The 20,516-nt window shown below is 41.4% G+C and overlaps 4 protein-coding genes and 1 long non-coding RNA gene across 6 annotated transcripts; 1 reads left to right on the top strand and 4 right to left on the bottom strand.

Annotated features, from left to right (window-relative positions):
- Positions 1-2,504: 2,504 nt before the first annotated feature.
- LOC117649758 lies at positions 2,505-7,243 on the bottom strand. The gene is made up of 16 exons (XM_034392797.1): positions 7,100-7,243; positions 6,457-6,793; positions 6,273-6,382; positions 6,025-6,174; positions 5,881-5,949; positions 5,653-5,797; positions 5,487-5,569; positions 5,077-5,409; positions 4,867-4,917; positions 4,199-4,347; positions 4,012-4,114; positions 3,713-3,907; positions 3,473-3,640; positions 3,270-3,405; positions 3,046-3,179; positions 2,505-2,957 (listed from the first exon to the last, which is right to left on the bottom strand). Exons 2-16 carry the CDS (start codon positions 6,545-6,547, stop codon positions 2,631-2,633), a joined length of 2,244 nt encoding a protein of 747 aa, XP_034248688.1. The 5' UTR covers positions 6,548-6,793; positions 7,100-7,243; the 3' UTR covers positions 2,505-2,630.
- Positions 7,244-7,656: 413 nt separating this feature from the next.
- LOC117649760 lies at positions 7,657-9,071 on the bottom strand. Its single transcript, XR_004587997.1, has 4 exons — positions 8,334-9,071; positions 8,089-8,247; positions 7,943-8,010; positions 7,657-7,849 (listed from the first exon to the last, which is right to left on the bottom strand). It is a non-coding gene; the product is annotated as an uncharacterized LOC117649760 (long non-coding RNA).
- Positions 9,072-9,115: 44 nt separating this feature from the next.
- LOC117649759 lies at positions 9,116-9,742 on the bottom strand. The gene is made up of 2 exons (XM_034392798.1): positions 9,238-9,742; positions 9,116-9,161 (listed from the first exon to the last, which is right to left on the bottom strand). The coding sequence occupies exons 1-2, from the start codon at positions 9,640-9,642 to the stop codon at positions 9,132-9,134; spliced, it is 435 nt and encodes a 144-aa protein (XP_034248689.1). The 5' UTR covers positions 9,643-9,742; the 3' UTR covers positions 9,116-9,131.
- Positions 9,675-11,466, bottom strand: LOC117649911. Its single transcript, XM_034393097.1, has 5 exons — positions 11,312-11,466; positions 11,099-11,165; positions 10,750-11,027; positions 9,757-10,667; positions 9,675-9,707 (listed from the first exon to the last, which is right to left on the bottom strand). Exons 2-5 carry the CDS (start codon positions 11,134-11,136, stop codon positions 9,675-9,677), a joined length of 1,260 nt encoding a protein of 419 aa, XP_034248988.1. The 5' UTR covers positions 11,137-11,165; positions 11,312-11,466.
- A 1,586-nt stretch (positions 11,467-13,052) lies between these two features.
- On the top strand, positions 13,053-18,435 carry LOC117649180. 2 transcript variants are annotated; one of them, XM_034391675.1, is made up of 3 exons: positions 13,053-13,289; positions 15,149-15,239; positions 17,178-18,435. In XM_034391675.1, exons 2-3 carry the CDS (start codon positions 15,178-15,180, stop codon positions 18,022-18,024), a joined length of 909 nt encoding a protein of 302 aa, XP_034247566.1. In that variant the 5' UTR covers positions 13,053-13,289; positions 15,149-15,177; the 3' UTR covers positions 18,025-18,435. The 2 variants fall into 2 exon arrangements, with proteins under 2 accessions (XP_034247566.1, XP_034247567.1); XM_034391676.1 differs by lacking the exon at positions 13,053-13,289 and adding an exon at positions 13,331-13,349.
- The last annotated feature ends 2,081 nt before the right edge of the window (positions 18,436-20,516 follow it).

Genomic DNA, 20,516 nt, shown 5'->3' with positions numbered 1-20,516 from the left:
CGATGGCAAACTGCATGACGTTTATGGTTTGACATCCCAAAAATTCTGGCTAACTTTTGACACAAACACGGAGACAGCCCTGTTCCCACGCTCACTTGGCAGCTTCAACACGGCTAAGTTCGTCAGTTTTTCACAATTCTTCCTCCTCCACCGTGATGTCCTCCACGTGTGGCGCCAGTACGCCTGCCTCGGATGGAAATGGGAAGCGGGTCCACGACCTGAGCCACCCTTCCCTTGACCCTTTCGCTGTCGGCCATCAAGAGGGGGACAAAACCGCCCAAGCGATTCCAAACACCCTAAAACAAACAAAAATCGTAACATGAGATTCTCTCACACAAGGTTTCACTTCACGCCAGAGGAAAGGCTAAATAAAACACTCTCAGTCTCGTACTGATTTCTTGTTAATATGTACGTATAAATTTTGTCAATTGCTTATAGAGGTTTGTGCGCATTAATAGTATTGACAATTTTGTTACGAGACTATTGACAAAATAATGTTAATGCAAAGTTACAAAAAGGTTAATACAGTTACAAATGAAATAGTTGATTGCTCTTGACAAATTTATCAGTAACAATTAGTATTTTTAAAAAATTCGGCCATAGGTCCAGAGACAGCTATACTAATAAAATTATTCATATGCAGTGATAAAATTATCAGGACATCTATTAATAAAATATTTAATGATCCAATTAACAAAATGTCAATGCCCACTGACTAATTGTTTGTAACTATATTGATTTATTATTATGGTGGTTTATAAGCTGTGGTGCAGAATGAGAAGGGGTTGAAATAACACGATAATTCTGTTCTAAGGCATACTCTTTAATTATTTCTTAAAAGCGTCTATAACTTAGGAAACACAATGACAGAACGTGTTTGTTTACAAAATGTCTCATTTGTTATAACTTGTTGCAGGTGCAAAAAGCTACTCCTCAGTAGTGGCAGACTAACTCCAGGCCAAGGTGGACCAAGATCTGGGATTGGGTCTCGGAATCGGTTCAAACTTAGTGGGTCCAATAGGTACCACTGGGATCTTTCAACCCTAAGAGGAAAGTTGGCTAGCTGAAATAACACCAGAGATATTAACAGTTTTCTAAATTTGGCCAATTTAGCGGGAAAGTGTCGCTTTCTGAATTTTTGATAATAAAAGTTGCTCGCACAGTGCTGGCTTGTGCTTATTCTTTTTAGTCATACAAAAAGGAGGAAAATGGTGCAGGCCAAGTTTTGTACGTTGCTTGGTTTGGCCTACACCAGCAATTTTGTTGAAATCATCGGAACTCTCATCCCCAAAATATTCCACTTTAGATTTTACCCTGGTATGTCTCATTTCACTTCTTTTACTGTAATAAATAATTACTATACAGTTCTTAGGAGACTAAGGAGACTTCTAGGGACTGCATAGTAACTGTCTATTAGAGTAAAAGAAGTGAAATGAGACATACCAGGGTCAAATCTAAAGTGAAATATTTTGGGGATGAGAGTTCCGATGATTTCAACAAAATTGCTGGTGTAGGCCAAACCAAGCAACGTACAAAACTTGGCCTGCACCATTTTCCTCCTTTATGTATGTCTAAAAAGAATAAGCACAAGCCAGAACTGTGCAAGCAACTTTTACTATCAAAAATTTAGAAAGCGACACTTTCCCGCTAAATTGGCCAAATTTGAAAACTGTTAATATCTCTGGAGTTATTTCAGCTAGCCAACTTTCCTTTTAGGGTTGATAGGTCCCAGTGGTACCAACTAGATCCACAAAGTTTGAACTGATTCCGAGACCCAATCCCAGATCTTGGTTTTGGTTGGCCTCACATTGCAGTGGCCAGGCAGGCAGGCAGGCAGGCAGGGAGGCGGCCAGGCAGGCAGGCAGGCAGGCAGGCAGGCAGGCAGGCAGGGAGGCGGCCAGGCAGGCAGGCAGGCAGGCAGGCAGGGAGGCGGCCAGGCAGGCAGGCAGGCAGGCGTGAGACTGGAACAGCAACATCCACAAGACCAGCGGAGACCCAGACACTGGAAAACATAAAACAAACGTTATTGATTATGAGAGATAAATAAAAGTGTGATTAATTAGAAGTCTTTAAATATGTTACCCTACCTTGAAAATCCTTATTTAATGTGTAAACTGGATTTGAAAAACAAAAAGTGCTGTAGTACTAACATTGCAAAACATGTCAGCACAATTTAATGATCTGGATTTGACCAATCTATCAGACTAGAGCAGCAAAAATATTGATGTTTCCTCACCTGCAATCCAAAAATTTAATTAATAATACATCACATACGACAACAGGATCATAATTATACATCTAAAAGACACAAGAAAAGAAATATAAAAAAAATATTGCATCTGACTGTATATTATTACTGAGAGAAAACAAAAGTCTTACAGAGAAATTATAAACAAATTGTACAACAATGTACTAGAATCTCACAGCATAAGATGAGACAAAACTAAATAATAAAGGCAACAAAAATACAATAACACACTTGTTATTTAAACAGTACAGCCACACAGTAATAAAGGACTGTCACAAAATCAACAAAATGAAGAAAAATTATCAAAATTCAAAATGACACCATCATATTTAGTCAGAAAAATCAAAGAAAAAGGCTTGAGAAATCAAACACTGAAATCAAGCTACAAATCAAACCCATGGCGGGTAAAAAATTCCTTTCCAGCGTTGGACAATTTATGTTTCTCTATGCCAAGAACCCCGTGCTCCACCACCTCCCAGAAAGATTTCCATCCCAGGGGATATTCAGCATTAAAAACATGGTATGCTTTAAATAGAACATCTAATCCAAACATTAGAGAATTACTCCCCAGCTCAATAAATTTACTGTCAGCTACTAAAAATTGTTTGGACACTTCATTGTCAGGCACCATAGCTAATAGATAGGGCTGAACAGGGCCAGAAGCATTTTCTCTTCTTTCTCTGGCCATTGTTTCAACATTGCATCCCACCTGAATTATACAAAATGAAAACAAAAGAATATGTGTCAGGGCTAATTCATAAATAAAAGGGTCACAAGCTAGATAAAAAGTTGCATACCGGAATGAACTGGACCAAGTCTTCTAACTGAGGCATCACACTTTCCCTTGCTTTGTTCCGTCCGTACCTCCTGAATCGAGCCAAATTAGGTCGTGGCAAAGCAGTTGCTATAAGCATGCATGCCTTCAAGACTTCTGTGGAACAAAGAGAAAACATTGTCAAACTGGGTCTGACATCTGATTGAAAACAGGTTCACACACACACACTATAAGGGGAAAGCTTACTTGATTCATCTAATCCAATGTCAGTTTCAAGGGTCATTTCTTGAATCTGTTCATCCAATTTTTCCATTAGCAAAGGAAAGTTTTGGGTGAAAAGATTACCTTTCTCGGGGTGAATGAGCTCAAACTCTTGCACAAGCTAGAGAAAACATTTATCAAGACATGATAATTCTACTCCTTATTTTAATTCACAGTTAAATACATACCATTTCACCTCCAAAGGACATCAAATGAAGGTATTTGGCTAAAACTTGAGCCACTGTAGGTTGCATATTAAGAATCCATTTGCGTCTCACTGGAAATGAATCTTGCATGCCTTTCACCAGAGACTTCTTGTTAGCAGCAAAAGGCATTGTCAGGTTCATCCATGAAGCCTGAAAAGAAAGAATACATATTAAAAGGAAAATTAAGATAAAAACTGCAATTTCAAGCTACACCAAACATACATTTTTGTCATTATAAGCATTTTCATTGTTTGGATCATCTTCTATCTCCTCTTCTTCTGCTTCATCACTTGATACTCTACTTTCACTTCTCTTTCCCCCGCCACGAAGGCGTTCCGACGGGTCCGCACTCCGAAGAATATTGACACAGCAGTTGGCGATGAATCCTGCTGGCCCTTCTCTGTCCAAGATCCGCCACTGTAAAGTGAACAAACATTTTTAAATTTAATTTTAAAAAAAGGAAAAGGGAATAAAGCTACTATGACTTAGGGTCTCTACAGAGGCCAATGAAGAAAACATACCCAAGAAGGTTTTGTAGGATGGCTATCCTTGAAAAGGGGATACTTATGCACTATGCTGGCAGCGAGTCCCTCCTTCATGTCCATAGTCACTAGCTTTATTTCTCTGTGAGAAAAAAGCGGAAAGAGATTTGAATGAAACAAAACATACCCAAAGTGATATGAGACAATGAAGGTATGCTGTACTTACTTTACATGTTCATAATGCAGCCATCTTGTTAGCACACGCATAAGTAACTTCCTATCCTTGTCATAAACAATGCCATCCTTATCAAGTTTCTTCTTGACAGCTTTGATCCCTGGTTTTTTCATGCTGCCCAAGATAGATTCAACATCAAACTGCAGAAAAATAATGTTAAAATGAGTAAAATCAAATCTTTTTAAAGACTTAGGATAGTAACCCAAGATCAAATCACTGGTCATTTGACAAAGTGGCGTAAGTCCACCAGAAGTCAGATTCTTTCTTTGTAAACATTTTTCGGTGCAGCTACTAATCAGGAACGCCTTCAGAATCATTGCAGATTTTGTTCTATATGTACATCTGGCCACTGTGCTTGGTATAGGTACGGTCCCAATGATAAGTAATCAAATTTACCTCATAACAAATGCCTTTTAGATAATTACAGTGAAACTAAATTTTCTTTCAAAGGCCTTTGGTTAAAGGTAAATTTGATGACTTATCATTGGGACCATATCTATACCAAGCACAGTGACTAGATGTACATATAGAACAAACTCTGCAATGATTCTGAAGGCGTTCCTGATTAGTGGCTGCACCGAAACATTTTTACAAAAAAAGACTCCAACTCCTGGTGGACTTACGCCACTTAGTCAAATGACCAGTGAAATATGACTTACAGATGGCAGGCTTGCAATCAATTCAGCTTCACTGAGTCTAACTTTGGGTCGCTGAAATTAGAAATGTGAATCCTAATAGCAGCAGTTAACATATTACATAAATTTATAAAGAAATATGGGATTATGCAAAAGAGCTTATGAAAAACACACAATGGGTCACAAACACCTAATTAAAATTCATGATTAAGTAGGAAGAAATGATAAACAAACCTTTATAGAAGTCTTCTTCTTTTTTGACAGATATTTGAAAGAACTGCTCGAACTCCGTTTACGGTAGCCTGCACTACTGCCACTTGTCGATGGTCTCTGCATACTAGGCCTAGAACTGCTACCACTTGCTGATGAACTCTGTTTACCACCGCCTGCTCTTGAGTTACTTGTTGGAACAGTAATTGAACTGGAACTGCTACCACTTGCTGATGAACTCTGTGGACTACAGCCTGCTCTTGAGTTGCTTGTTGAGGCAATATTTGAAATATCTTGGGTCTTAGATGTATTGCAGAAGCTGGTTGTTGAATTAGTTGACTCATGCTCAAGACAAACCTAAAAAAAAAAGAGAAAAAGAAAGATTTATGATGAAGAAAAGAGCATCTAGAACCGTACTAAAATATATTTGTTACCTTTCTCTTCTCAGCTGGTTTCTTTGGTTCAGAAGATTCTAAACGATTAGGCATCATAAAAAATGGAGGTTTAGGATGCAGACCTGAAAAAAAAAAAATACAAGTTAATGGTTCTCACAGAGGGCCAGATGTAGCTTAATATTAAGTGAGTGGATGGTGAACCAACCTAATTTAGTTGCATCAACATATAATTGCTTTGCTGAAACATAACTTCTTTTCTGATGAGAACTCATTTTTTTAATCTCAAGGGCAGTAAAGTAATTTTCAACGCCTTGAAAACCATCAACAGAGCTGACAGTACTTGACGAATCCTGAGATTTTAGAGTGAATTGAGAAGATTATCCTCAACATATTAGTTAGAATCCAATGAAATTATTTATTTAACAAAACAAACCTCTTCATTAAGGTAGTCACTTAAGTTCATGTCAGTAAAAGATCCATGTTCACTACCGGGACTTGATTCCTATAGAAAAATAACAAGCATGAAACGTGAGCAATGTAAGATCAGCTGAACTGTACAACGATGCAGGAACTTTACCCCTGGAGTCACTGTTGACGATGTTCCATCGAGAGTCGTTGTTGTACTCCCTAAGGTTGCTACTGTTTCATCTTGAGCTAGTGTCGATGCAGTTCTCTCCTGAAATGTCTTTTTCAGCTCAGAGCTGTCATCAACTGGCAATTTATCGTTCTGAAAATTTAAAATAAAAATACGCAATGTGAAAACTTCAACTTGAAAACATAACCAACAAATGATGTACTACACTACAGAAAACAGGTGCAGCTTACATAATCATGGATAGCCGCCTTGATGTCGACGACATCACCGTAAGATAGACCCATTGCAGACCAGTCCGAAAGAGTCCATTTGACAGCCCTCTTGCCAGTAACCCTAGCATCTGAAAACCAATGACTTCAATGTTACTCGCAAACTCGACACAATATTACCTAACCTATTGTCAAGCAGTGTTACCTTCTATTTTCTTGATACTTTCAGGTGCAACATCAGGGCAGGCCTGAGATAGGTACGAAACCACTTGCTTCGCAGTAAGATTTTCCATCATTCAAGACCGTAGACTCAAATGACGGTGAGAAACGCCAGTTCTTATTGAACGATAACACACAACGTTTAGATAAAAAGGCTTGGAGCTAGTGGTATCAGTCACCCAAGAAAACGAACGCCACGCTATTTCGAAACGTAGAGCAGAGCAAGCAAATTCATAGGCTAGCCTGCTTGTTTCTCCAAGGTTCTGAGTTCCACTCGCGCCCGCGCCGTGGATGCGCACTGACCAGCGTAGTTTAGCACTGCACTGTGGACGAAATTTGACAACAAATTAGCCACATAGTTGATGACAGCCACACAATCATAACAAATTCATTCTGTAGTAAAAAAAAAAATAGATCTATTCACATATCAGTTCTAGCTTTTGCCTTAGTTTCAGAAAGAAAAAAAAACAGAAAGCTACGAAAGTGACTGGACTGCAACTTGACTAGTGCATTCCTGTTCTGCCAAAAGCAAAACGTCCGAGGCGAGCAAAACACGTTAACAACTTGCCTTTTTATAAACAGAATTTTAAGTGAAAAAAAAAACGGAATGGTTTACAAATTTAACTTACTAACTTCACGCTCCGTTCGGCTCCGCGGTAGCGAAGGCTCTACGACACCGGCCTACAGACTGTCACTGACTTGAGTGGTGTCATCGGTGTGATTGGATGGGCGCTCCTGCCCGCAACCAATGAGAGCAGAGCTGAGTGTGTGCGCGCACTAACCGGGTATTTGAATCGGCTGCGTGTTCATAAGTAAAACTTCATTCACTCGCTCTCATTCTATTGAAATAAGGTGACCAAACAAAAAAATAAAATGTAATAAAAGAAATAAGAGAAGAAACTCAATGTCAAATGAAAGGAATTAAAGAAAAGGTAGCTCTGGCAATTGAAATAAAAACATAGACTTTTTAAATTTTTAAATGGACAAAAAATGTGAATCTAACTATGTTGTAATTTATTGGTGTGAAATTAAGTGGATGTTATATTGGATGTTCAAAAATGAACAGGTATAATTGAAGAGATAGCAAGGAAAATTATATTTTGAGTTAGACAAATTTATATGTGACAGACTTGCTGAGGCATCATCATTGAGTCAATAATTGCAAATTACTAACAAGTTCATACAGAAGAGAAAGGCATTAAGCTCAGAACTTCTGAAAAAATACTCAATCAAAACTAAATGTGACAGTAAAGACAAGATATATCAATACCATTGGCTTGCTCTTCAATACGTGTACTTCAAACTGGTCTTGGTAACAGGGCGAGTAGATGTTTCAAGCTCAGAGAATAGTCACCAATCTTGAATTATGTATGGCTGGTCTGACAAACAAAGAAAAAATACGACTGAATTAGTAAACGATAAGTAAAAACAAAGTTGAAGGCAGAAAAAGTATTAATTTCTAACTGCAATACCTGTAGAGATTGAACTGGCCTCAGCTGATTTAATGTCAAGCCCCTTTTGCAATCCATTCTCATGTAATCTGAAATAAGTAAAATGAGACATTCAGTCAAAATAAAAACAAGGTTATAGAAATGGTGTTAGATTCTTCCTGTATTACCTACAAAGATTGAAATAGGGTTTGGCAATTAAACTTCAAGCTGCTTTGTAGTTGAGTAAATTGAGCGCATCATTTAACTTTTGGCAGCAAGGTCTTGTCAAAAGATAAACCGATTCATACACCAGCTTCTGCAGCAAGAGCTGATCTTTCTCATGGAACCTAAAATTTAAAAAAAATCAAAGGAACATTGAATGAAAATATAATTATAAAATCACAAAAGAGGAATTTATAAAAAAATGTATTACCTGCAGGGTGCTGCCTCTAGAATATTATTGTCCTTGGTGCAATGAATGTGCGTCTACTTCGCCATGGATTCCACGGTGCAAAGCAGCGATGATTGGCAAGATGTTTGTGTTCCATCACCAAATGCTGATGGACTGCTGATGGTGTCACTTCATAAGCACAAAATCTGTTGACAAATCCCTCGGTAACCCATGGTTGCACGATGAAGTAAACATCTTGTCTGCACACATAAATCCGTTGGATGATGGCAAATGTTGGTTGGACATCATACAGCACAAAGAGGCCTGGCCTGTATTCGTCACCAGCAACTTTCACACTGCGACATATTTCAACCAGGCTCCCTGGGATGAGTCCAGCAGCAATTAACATGGCACTGTGATCGGTTGCTTCAACAGGAACCTCACCTTCCGCAGACACCTCTATATCTTCTCCTCTAGGAGTTGTATTTTGATAGCCAGCCAGAGTGCTCATTTGAAACATCTGTGCCATGGACTTGGGTGAGTTGATAAAGTTACAGCACACTGCACCATACTGGGAGAAAATTTTGTGCCGTCCTTCATATCGAGCTGTCCAATACCTGATAAGACATGCAAGTTCTTCCAACTGTTCGGCCAGATGTTTGAGGTGGTGCAATTTGTTTCCAGCTCTAACCCGTCTTGTATTGTTTTCAACAACCACAGCTGGCTCATCAACATTTTCTTCTTCAGCCTCAATTCCCTCATCTTCATCTTCCAATACAGCCTGACCAACATTCATATAGAGCTGTTGGAATAATGCATTATGCTCTGTAACCAAATCCCTTACCGCATCAATGTCTTGAGGGCGGCGGGCTTTATCAGAAAATGCAATCAACATGACCCTTTGCAGTATATTTACAAGCTTCAGGTTTAGGTTATCATCTGGTACCTCAGGAACTAAGAAACCAAATATTCTTATTAGACACCAAACTTGGCAGCCATTTTGCTTTAATTTCTTGCCACGCAAGGAATCATTAGTAAAATTTGGTGTTGGCTTGTTTTTCTTATCCATGATTCCATAGTTGAAGGAAACAAGGCGGTCATTGAAGTCCTGAACTGTAAATAAATTGTCATATTTTATAAAAGTACGCAAGGCAAGAGAGATATCCCACTGACAAACCCCCTCCAGAAAATCGTGAAATATATCAAAAACAGAATCTTGCATGGCATCAAATTCTCTGGTGAAGTGAAGGGGACATTCTCTTCGAACACCACACTCTGTGGCAAAGGCAGGTCTTTCAGAAACTTGTCTCACATGTTCTTGGAACGAAGCCTTTGTTCTTCTTGGACCCATAGCATTAGTGTTTGCTAGAAACTCTTGTCTAGTCACGAGACACTTGCGACAGAAACACCTGGCACCTGGGCCCAGTAACCCAATGATGTCATGAGCAGCGAGTGTGTCTGCAACCAATGTAGTCAAGGTAGCTCTCAGTACAAAGGGTTGACCATCGACAATAATATTTACTCCACGATCACTCTCAAGTTTCCTCAATTCCCCCAAAAATGGAGCTAGAACACTGTCAAAACCATTATCCACCTTGAGGTCTTCTGAATGAGCAAGAGCCAACAAAAGTATAGATGAAAGCTGGGAGTTCTCAATAGCTGGTAGATTTTGAATGGAGACATAGAACCCAGCCAATTTGTGGATAGTGGTTTTTGATCCTAACGCGTTTACCACTTCCAAATCATCCCAATACAACTGAAGCCGGATAATCTTCGGATAACGAGTCAATAAAACACGGCTTTGGGATCTTGTTCCATCTAAGTATGATCTGATGGTTCCATCAGCGCTGGGAGTCTCACTCTCTATAAGGTTCCGTATTTTAGGATTGGAGAGTGCTGAAGTTATTGTTTCTATTATGGAAATATATTCAAAACTCATTGGCACCTGGACAGGCTCGTATTGACCGGTAGCAGGATTGAGGAAATAGTCTTGACGATAGCCAATAAAACAGGTCTTAGGCTTCACCATGCCAAACTCTCTTGCAAAGTAGTTGAGTTGCTGTTTCAAACTTCGAACATGCCTAAACGGGTCTTCAAGCTGCAACTCTTGAAGCAAAGCTCTGGAGGCCGGAGAATCAATTCCTTCTGCAGTTAGGAACTCTCTAACTCTAATCAAATTGTTATCAGTGACAGTCCGAATCATTTGATTACACTCCACTTGAAATCTTTGAACTGCACTAGTTGTCACACCGCTTGCTTGACGAAGGTTCAAGGTACAACGGGCAGCAGCCTGACAGAGATCTTGAATGGCATCAGGACCAGGAAGTTCAACTCCCTCCTCTTCATTAGCATCATGATCACTGACTTCTGCATCATCTATAGAAACAGCGACAAATGACACGATATGAATAGGCGCAAAACATTTTAACTAAGGTATGACATAAAAATTAAAACATACCATGCTGTCCGCCATCTACCAAATCATCATTTTCATTTTCCAAATTAACTTCAGCATTTTGATCAACATTCATATCAACATCATCAACATTACCAGCACCGTCCAATCCATTTTCACCATTAGGATGATGGTTTTTCAAATGACGAACAAGAGACCTCAAGTGCTGAGTAGAGCCAGCATTACAGTAGGCACAGCGATATGGTGCAACATGAATCACGTTTGTGCAATGGCGAACAAAGCGTTTCAATCCTCGAACAACAATACCACATGGGAAACACCTGCAAGCAGACAGCCTAAAGTACACAAGAAAGTGGCGAGGTTAAATACAAGTTTGAGGCCAGCAACATACCGGAAATGAGCGCGTTCATAATTCGGACGAGCATCCATGGCGAAAAAATGCCAAGCTTTCGTACAATCTGAAAAGAAAATATTCCAACTTAATTCACAAAGAAAGAATCATAACCTCAGTTTTGGGACACACTGGTTCCGAGATGGGAGAAGTGGAAGTTGACTCGATTATAGACTTTAAAGGTAAAAAAATAAGAACCAAGAAGCAACTCACCTCCAGAATCCAGGTGATCATGGTTTTCTGGGCCCAATTGTTACAGTAAGTGTCGCCCAAAGTGTCACGGGCCGCTATGTTTTGATCAGACGATCAGACAGCCGACAAACAGACGGGACTTTCAGTGCCAACCTCGGCACACAAAAAAATTCTTGATTGATCTCACTACGAGAGTAGGTTTTTGAGTCAATACGAAACAGTTCAACCAAAACTAACAAAAAAATTAAAAAAAGTATACGTTTATTGAAATTGAAAGCGTTTTAGAGTTCATTCCATGAAAATGTGAATACCAAAAAATGTTGGAGGTTGGTAGCACGAATCACAAGGAATGCTCCCCTTGGGTGCAACTTTGGTCATTCCCTCTGTACTTAGAGCAAAGGGTAGGTGTTGTGCATCTGTGACGGAGAGCTCCACCACCCCTAGCTGCTGTGTGCTTGAGAACGTCATCGCCGTCGCGCTCTAAGTGACCTTTAGATTTTTAAGAGCGACTTAGTAAAATTTGGAAGGAATTAAGTGATTTTCAAAAACTTGGCAAAATTAACATTTGCTTACGGAAATGGTTGTCAAGATGAGCATTTCTGTCGACAAATGATAATTTTCACCTATCTAAAAAAAAATCACCCCACCCCTTAAATTAAAATTATACTAAGTCACTTCCTCCCCGGGTCTACAGCGCGAAAGACGTTTCAAGTACAGTGCCCCTTTCTCTCTCTCTCTTTGATTTGTTGTGCTTCAGCGTGTTTTGGATGTATCTAGGATCAACTAACGATATTGTTGGTTATTTTAGCTAACAAAACATCCTATTAACAATTTTTAAATAAAATATATGGATTAAACGGTCCTTAACTATTTGTTAACATTATTTTATTGACAAACCAGTGCGGGAACTTTTTGTCAATAGAGGATTTCTAGCTTATTGACAAATTTGTCAATAACTATTGACTTATCAATTTGTTAGTAGGTCTATTGACAAAAAAAGTCAGTACGAGACTGAGAGTGAAAACATACATGGCGCTGTTTTGAAAAACACGATATAATCAGTGTTATTTGTCAAAGGTCCTGTAGTATGATATGAATTGATAAATTCTAATAAAATTTAGGTGTCTCCACATTGCTTCAATATTATTGGTACTCACATAGCTGTTCTTTAGTTTAGACTCTACAGAAGTTAAACCGGTGAAAAATAGAATGGTTTTCAAGACCATTCAATTTGATTCGGTATACACACTAAATTACTATGTAGGTTTTTCTGCGCGCTAATGCACGAAATTGTACATGCACTTCCTAACGCACGAATTTGTGCGCGACAATGCACGATTTCCTGCATACTTGCGCACGAAATCCTGCATTTTCGCGCACAAATTCGTGCGTTACGAAGTGCATGTACAATTTCGTGCATTAGCGCGCAGAAAAACCTACATAGTAATTTAGTGTGTAAGCGGGGTGTGTGGGAGGCAGCAGCAACCCCCACTGTAACTGTTAAATTAAAAATTGAAGTAATAGAATGCAATCCTGATTAAGATGCCGAATGCGTCACTGCCCTTGTCCGGGTAAGCTGTGTGACTCACGCCGCCCGCTGCGCTCGGCGCTCTCCTCGCGGTCCCCTTCCCCGGCCGCTTCGCTACCCCCCCCCCCCCTCTCCCGTTCTCTCTACTCCTCGCCAGCCGCCGCCCGGCCCCCTCTCCCTGCCCCTTCCCACTGCGCCACGCTGCGTCATCGATCCAAGGCCGGCCGCTTGCCGGTGCCGGCCGGCAGGGCAGAGCAGAACAGTACTAGCGCGGCGCCGCTGAGAGCTCCACGCAACGCACACTGCCGGTAACCAGCTGGGTTTAGTGTGGCCGCCAGACCAGACTTCGCTGTTCTGCAACAAGTCGGTGCTCGGTACGGCAGCATCGAGCCGACTGGCGGACGACCTGAGCGCCCGTGCCTCCACGCCGACGTCAGCCCCACAGACAAGGAGTCGTGAAGTCGAACTCAGGTGAGTGTGCAGGCAGTGCAGACTGATGTCTTGACAGCAACACAGAAACGAAAGCGGCAGGTGAGGCCTGGAGCTCTACACTGTGGCAAAAAGGTACGGAAAATCCTGTTAATTTTTTTGCCAGGATTCTCCGTAGCCCTCTTATCAATGTTCTCCGTAGGCTCTTACAGTATTCTCCGTAGGGCCGTACAGTAATCTCCATAGGACCGCACAGTCTTCTCCGTAGGGCCTGGAAGACTGTACAGTCCTACGGAGATCACTGTAAGGTCCTACGGAGAATACTGTGCGGTCCTACGGAAAATACTGTGAGAGCCTACGGAGAATACTGACAAGAGGGCTACGGAGAATTAGCACAAGTTGTTTCCAGAATTTTCCGTAGCTTTTTGCCACAGTGTATCGCCGCGGGCACCGTGGGAAAAAATCTCAGTAAATCCTGTAATGTTAAGTACAGCCGTCACTGCAGTTCAGAGTACCGGATTCACTCTCATTCCAGGAACGTGACGTCACGTTCAAACGAACGTGACAAAATGTCACGTTCGTTTGAGCATTGTGTCACATTCGTTTGGGTGTGAATTTGCCAAAAATCAGCTTGGTCACACTCAAACGAACGTGACACAATGCTCAAACGAACGTGATATTTTGTCACGTTCGTTTCAACGTTTTGACATGTACTCATGTGAAATTAAACATAGTTTAATCCTAATAGGATTCTGCTTGGAAAGAGAAGTTTCGTAGACACACGGTCCAAAAAACGTGAAATATTGTCTCAAGTTACCCCGGTTTACGGTACTTTGCATCGTCTCGAACGGAACGTCACACGTCACGTTCCTTGTTTTTATCTGGGCAGTGTCGCGAGGTGGGGCTTGTATGCGGTCAGCGGATGTAGACCCTCAAAAAGTTGCTTTATAAAGACTTGAGTGCAAGTCGACTCTCGTAAGGACGCTATACTACGTGTTCTTTAATTCGCGTGGGGCGAACTGAGAAGGGAACTATGTTAGGTGTTACATCGAGATTTTCTTCCTATTCGGGATTTCGGAAGGGCATCTTTGTAGATTTAGATCGCGCATTAAAGTTCGTGCCCAAATACTTTGGAGAGTGGGGCGATTCGTAACAGGGGCGATTCGTAACGAATGCGTTTATTAATTTAAGTGGAGGGAGCAGAGGAAAATCTGAGTATGGCCCCTCTTTCGCTTCAAGTAGAGGGTCCTTGAACAATCGAAGCGGATGTGATTGGTGCACAGGTATAGTTTTGGACGGAGTCTGAAATATAGGGTACACCGAAAACAGGCAAATCTTAAATTTTGAGTTCTAGGAAGTTTCTGACTGAGGCTCCCAAGGTATGAATCACCATCGAAGTACTATTGGGGCCTTGAAGCGTGACCCCTTAACAATGTAACCAGGTAGCATAAGTTGCATTGACTTTGTTCAGTGATGGTTAGGGACGTACTTCTTGCGTAACAGGCATTTGGGGTGATTCGTAACAGACCCGTATAAAAATTTAAGAAGTTTATGCAATTTAATGCATGGAATTATTTCTCGAATCATCTGCTGCCTTATTGTAGACTTTGGGGATATACAATCAACTTTAAGGGGGCTTGTGAAAATCGTCAAATTTTGGCCTCCTTTTGTATTGTAACTTATTTTTCTGCTATTCATCCCGAGTCTAACGCCGCAAGTCTCGCTGACCCTCTTTCTGTCATACATTTTTCATGGCACTTATTTTCGTCATACATGTATTTCGAATTTCAATGTAGGTTTGGCATTGGAAACCAAGAGCTAGGAACCATTTTTTTTCTGGATGCTGGTGAACAAAAATGTTTGCCCAACTTTACTGACGTGACTAAATGTCCTCTTTGCAGGATCTTCAGGGACAGAGTGCCGAGACAGCATGGCGGGAGGTCATCAGAGCAGTGCAGGGAGCGTTGCGGGCTCAAGTGGCAGTAGTAGCAGGTGCGTACTTGAAAATAAAAACTAACAAAAAAAAAACACCGTTTTAAACCTGACGAATCTTTGTGCTTATGTAACGTGCACAGACTCTTCAATTTTTCGTACAAAGAATTAGTTCGTAAGTTATGATCCACTGCAAATCCAAAGGCAGTACTTTTAGTACCTTTTCTGGCGATACAATTGAGTATCGCCAATAAACCGGCTTACGGAAAAGTATTGCCTTCAAAAACGGCGATACACAAAAGTATCGCCAAAATTTGGCCATACTTCGGACTATTGCCACGATTTGGCAATAAACTCGGAACGAATCAAGGGGTCAAGTCCTTAGTTTAATGCCGTGGTTTTGGCGATACCCAAAAGTATCGCCAAATTTTGGCGACACTTCAGTGTATCGCCGCTCTGAAGTCAATACTTTTCCATAATGCCGTTTGTTGGCGATACTCAATTGTATCGCCAATAAATGGACTAGAGTATCGCCTTTGCATTTGCAGTGGAGGTGTTTTGTTATGTTCATTGCTACAAATGCACGGGGGAATTTCTAGTCAATCCATTATTATAAACGTAACGTCTTCAAGCGTAACATTAGGCTTGTCTCCAGCATAGACTTACGCTTTAGTTTTTCCAGTGTTTTCTCTAGTGGCTAAGTGATGACCAACACACGGTGGTGCAGTGTTTTGGCCACCGACAATGGTCCAAATTTGGGTGAGGAAGGGTGTACAGACCCAAAGTTGGGTGCACTCTAACCACGTTACTGACTTTTTGCTCATTTAGTCAGTACTTATGCAAGTAATTTGTGCAACCATATATACGTATATACGTACACATAATACGTACTTTTCATTTTCTTAATAACTACTTACAAAATTTAAAATAATGTACTGACGATTTGGCTTTGTACATAATTTTACTGCGGAAATTAGTCATACTTGCTTAGAAAATACTAAGTATTCACTGAGAATGAAAAAGTCATGATCAATACCCAATTTTGGGCGAGGTTTAGTTTCTCACCCAAATTTGGGCGAGGAACGTTTCCTCGCCCAATTTGGGCGAGAAATGGTTCCTCGCCCAATTTTGGGTGAGGAAGGGTGTATCAGCTCCCTATCTAGCTCCATAGTATTATGACCCAAATTTGGGTGAGGAAACTTTCCTCACTCAAATTTGGGCGAGGAAAATTTCCTCACCCAAATTTGGGTAATAAAGAACTCCTCACCCAAAATTTTAGTCATGATCATGACTCTTTCATTCTCAGTGTTATTGTTGCTTATACGAATACGTCATGAATGAGAAAAAAGGCAGTAACGTGCTGAGAGTGTCAGGAAACCTTCCTCAGCCAAAATTGGGCGAGGAAAACCCAAATTTGGGTGATAAAGAATTCCTGACGCAATTTTAATGGATCTTTCATTCTCAGTGAGGAACCATTAGCGCACCGCCCAACGACCGTTACTGCTCTGCAACCTCAAGTGTGTGCCAGGCATGCACTTCTTGGTGCATGCCTGCAGGACTGCAGGCACACACTTCCTGGTGCATGCCTGGCAGGCACACACTTCTTTTCTGCATGCCTGGCAGGCACACACTTCCTGGTGCATGCCTCAGGCACACACTTGCCGTCGCTTATGCATGCATACATGCAAGTGTGTGCCTGAGGCATTCACCAGGAAGTGTGTGCCTGCCAGGCATGCACCAGGAAGTGTGTGCTTGCAGGCATGCACCAAGAAGTACATGCCTGGCACACACTTGAGTTTGCAGAGTGTTACTGTCAAAGCTAAACCCTGATTAATCACAAGCGTTGATCAGGACGTCCTTCATGACAGTTGCCGCTAGGCGGTACGCAGCTAGATTCTGCTTTATGATAACTTTTGTTCTTCACTCGGCGATGACTGGAAGGATCTACGTGTTTGAAGTGGGACAAAGCCGAAGAGTAATGTTGTGCTCTATTTGCAGGTCGAGGAACGAGCTGTGGAGCCTGCTGACGGAGCACTTCACGCCCCCTGTTGATTGTGGTGTCACGCTTCCTTCTGGGCCCTGCAAACGAATTCATGTGAAAGACAAGCGTGTTCAGATTATTGTAGAGAGACGAGAGTACCTACAAGGCAGCATTTGTTCGGACAAGAATTGCGAAGCTACGACAGAAAAAGTATTTTACAAAAATCCAGAAAAGAAGTTAGCTTTATTTGGAGACGGAAAGTTCTGTGGCCCATCAGATCCCTCTCTTATAGCGAAAATTAGGAAATCGTTTACGCAAATGGTCGACGAATTTGCAAGTACAGTCAAACCAGGCAAAGAGGAAAATACCGAAAATCTGCCTGTGCTTTATGAAACACCCTGTAATGGTCGTCATTGTGACGAGCTAATTTACTTGTGGGAGTTTGGGAAAATAGAAGCTCTTGATCGTTACCCTAAGGAAGAATATGAAAAAGTTATGCATTGTTATCACGGTGGTCAAGCTGTCGGGCACCACATATCTTTCTTTATGCATTATATAATTCATTTCTTCATAGGAACAAAGTTGTTGTTGTACAACAACGTTGAAAAGCCCCCTAAATTGAACTATATGTACGAAGATTCGTGTGATGGTCAAACCTTCCTGCCTTACGAGAGGAAAAACTTACAATTGTGGATGAAAGACTTGGATGCAACTACACGAATGTGCAAAAAGGCTTTCCGCTGCATTTATCTGTATGTATATTGGCGACGAAAATTTGAACCGAATTACAACATTGAGACTGATGACATTTTAGAATTAGGGAGTGATGAAAACTTTTGGTTGCGTTGTTTTAGTCGATTTTAAAACACAAATAAGTACAGACCAGCCTCGATCAGTGGTCATCGAATTGCTCGATCGACGATTTTGATTGATCGTGGTTTCGTTTCCTACACCTAAACAACCGAAGAGGTGGAGTGGGAACCTCTTAGCAAAATTATGAACGAAGTCAAATGAAATTGTCATCAACCGCTGACTTCAAAACGAGGCTGGTCGGTACCAAGAATGAGTGCCTGTCATCAAATTGTGTTTGTTTACATTCATTACGCATCTTGCTGGTGTTTTCAGCGAATACTTCAATACTTCAATACGTAATTCAATATGTAATTGAAGACTCTGGCGGCAGATTGTAAATTTTATACCCTTTGATTTATTGTTCAAAATTAAGCTTCACTTCGATCACTACGCAATCAATGCAATAAAACGGTCACGATCGTACATCTGTGTGTGATTTTTTGAATTGCAGCCTGCCACCACCCTAAATCCAATGGAGATACCCAAGTGCGGGTAAGGACCTCGTTTCGAGGTTATTTTACGTAGAACTACTATCAAACGAAAGGCGCTGCGGTCTTTCCAATTTAAGTTTATCATCTACCATCCTTTCCACGTGTTTTGGCCGAAAAGCCATTTCATTAGCTTGCTTCTTTACAGAGTAACGGTAATAGATCGAGATAGAAAGCTGAGTTCTGGCGTGTGGCGAGCCATGGACATGCCGTATGAGCCTGCCAAATCTCAGCCAGGTCGGCCGAGCCGTTCAGGAGGTGTAGTTGTTGACACACAGACAGACAGAAAACTTTTTTAGCTTCAGTCGAGTACCGTAAGCTGGGGTATAATGAGACAATTTCGGGGTAATAGGAGACGGAGTTTGGTTTGCGTAAGATTCGCTCTGAGCTTGCTATTCGGCCACAAAGAGAGCCACTGCTCTAAAAAATTAATTACTCTTTGTTGGAACCATTTTTCGCCGTGAAGTTTGACAGGGATAAGTCATCAAATGCCACGAGCATCATAATTCTAACGATAAAAATCATGCGTCTCATATTACCCCGAAATTGTCTCATATTACCCCGGTCTACGGTAGCAGGTTTCACTATCGCTGAGCCAATAAGTGACTTATCTTAAGAAACGTTTGAATGAAGTGGGTTATTGCCAGATAAATGAATTTCTCATAATTTACTTTTATTAAGCCGTTTATACAATGCCTCGAAACAAATTATTCTTAAAAAGTAACTCGAAAATTCTGAAGAAAAGAAACCGTTGAGATCGAGAAAAGTTAAGTTAAAAGTACTTGCCAACAAAGAAATTAGCAAAGGCAGTCCACCAACACTCTGGCAAAAAGCTACGGAAAATTCTGTTAACAGCTTGTGGTAATCCTCCGTAGCCCCCTTGTCAATATTCTCCGTAGGCTCTTACAGCATTTTCCGTGGGACCGCACAGTATTCTCCGTAGGACCGCAGTGTTCTCCGTAGGACTATACAGTCTTCCAGGTCCTACAGAGAACACTGTGCGGTCCTACGGAGAATACTGTACGGCCCTACAGAGAATACTGTGCTACGGAGAATCCTGGCAAAAAAATAAACAGAAGTTTCCGTACCTTTTTGCCGCAGTGAAATCACGTAAATTGAATTCATGAAAAGTAGCTCGTCATCAAAACACCAGACTGAAAAATATGAATTGAACTTGAATCGTAAAGTGGAAAAGGGTGGCGAGGGAACAAATCAAATCACAAGCACAACATGATAAAAATAAAATAATTTATTGAGTCTTAAAAATAGAAAACGAAAACTAACTTGACTCTTCTCAACAAAAAGGCCCTCACACGCACACACATTCAGACACTGAAACAAATCGAAATGATAGTTAGTGAAACAAAGTACACTCCAAAATAACTCGCCAAAAATTAAATGAAAAAAAAAACTTACTCAGCGGCGGTGGGGGTAGCGTCCTTTCCACGGTGCCAGGGCGTCGTCGGTCGTCATCCTCGTCTTCGTCCTCTTCGTCTTCTTCCTCGTCTTCATCATCAACATCTGGTAGCGGTGGCGTTCGGGGCCTCGAAGGACCGGCCTCAGCCAGTTTTTTCTGGCTGACAGGGCCTAACAGCGTTGATGATGATGGTGGAATGATGCTGCTGCTGGTGTTGGCAAGAAGGTCCTGGCGGGGGGGGGGGGGGGGGGGGCTGATGCAGCCCAGGCACTCCTTTGCCGTCACCCTGGCCCCCGCGCTCCTTCACTCGGCGCTGCAAACGGAACTATACGATTATGCAGGGAGCATAAACTCATTCCCTTCTCATTGAGACGACAGTAGAAGTCCCTCGACAGTGAGTGTGTAGAACACTGGCAAAGGCAGGAAAGTTCCGTACATCACATACGTGGGTAAGGTGCTGCTGCATCCTTCTATCCAGGTCCTCCCCACCTACAAGTTGGACGCCAGGGGATTTTAGGACTGTGACCTGGTTCTTTGCGACGGACAAGATTGACAGGCCTCCTGCTCCTGCACCCACATCGTCAATGGGTATTAACTGC

The sequence above is a fragment of the Thrips palmi genome, unplaced genomic scaffold (genome assembly GCF_012932325.1).
Source record: "Thrips palmi isolate BJ-2018 unplaced genomic scaffold, TpBJ-2018v1 HiC_scaffold_4, whole genome shotgun sequence".
Classification (NCBI taxonomy): domain Eukaryota; kingdom Metazoa; phylum Arthropoda; class Insecta; order Thysanoptera; family Thripidae; genus Thrips; species Thrips palmi.
The sequence above is the reverse complement of the archived record's forward strand: the minus strand, read 5'-3'. Positions and strand labels throughout refer to the sequence as shown.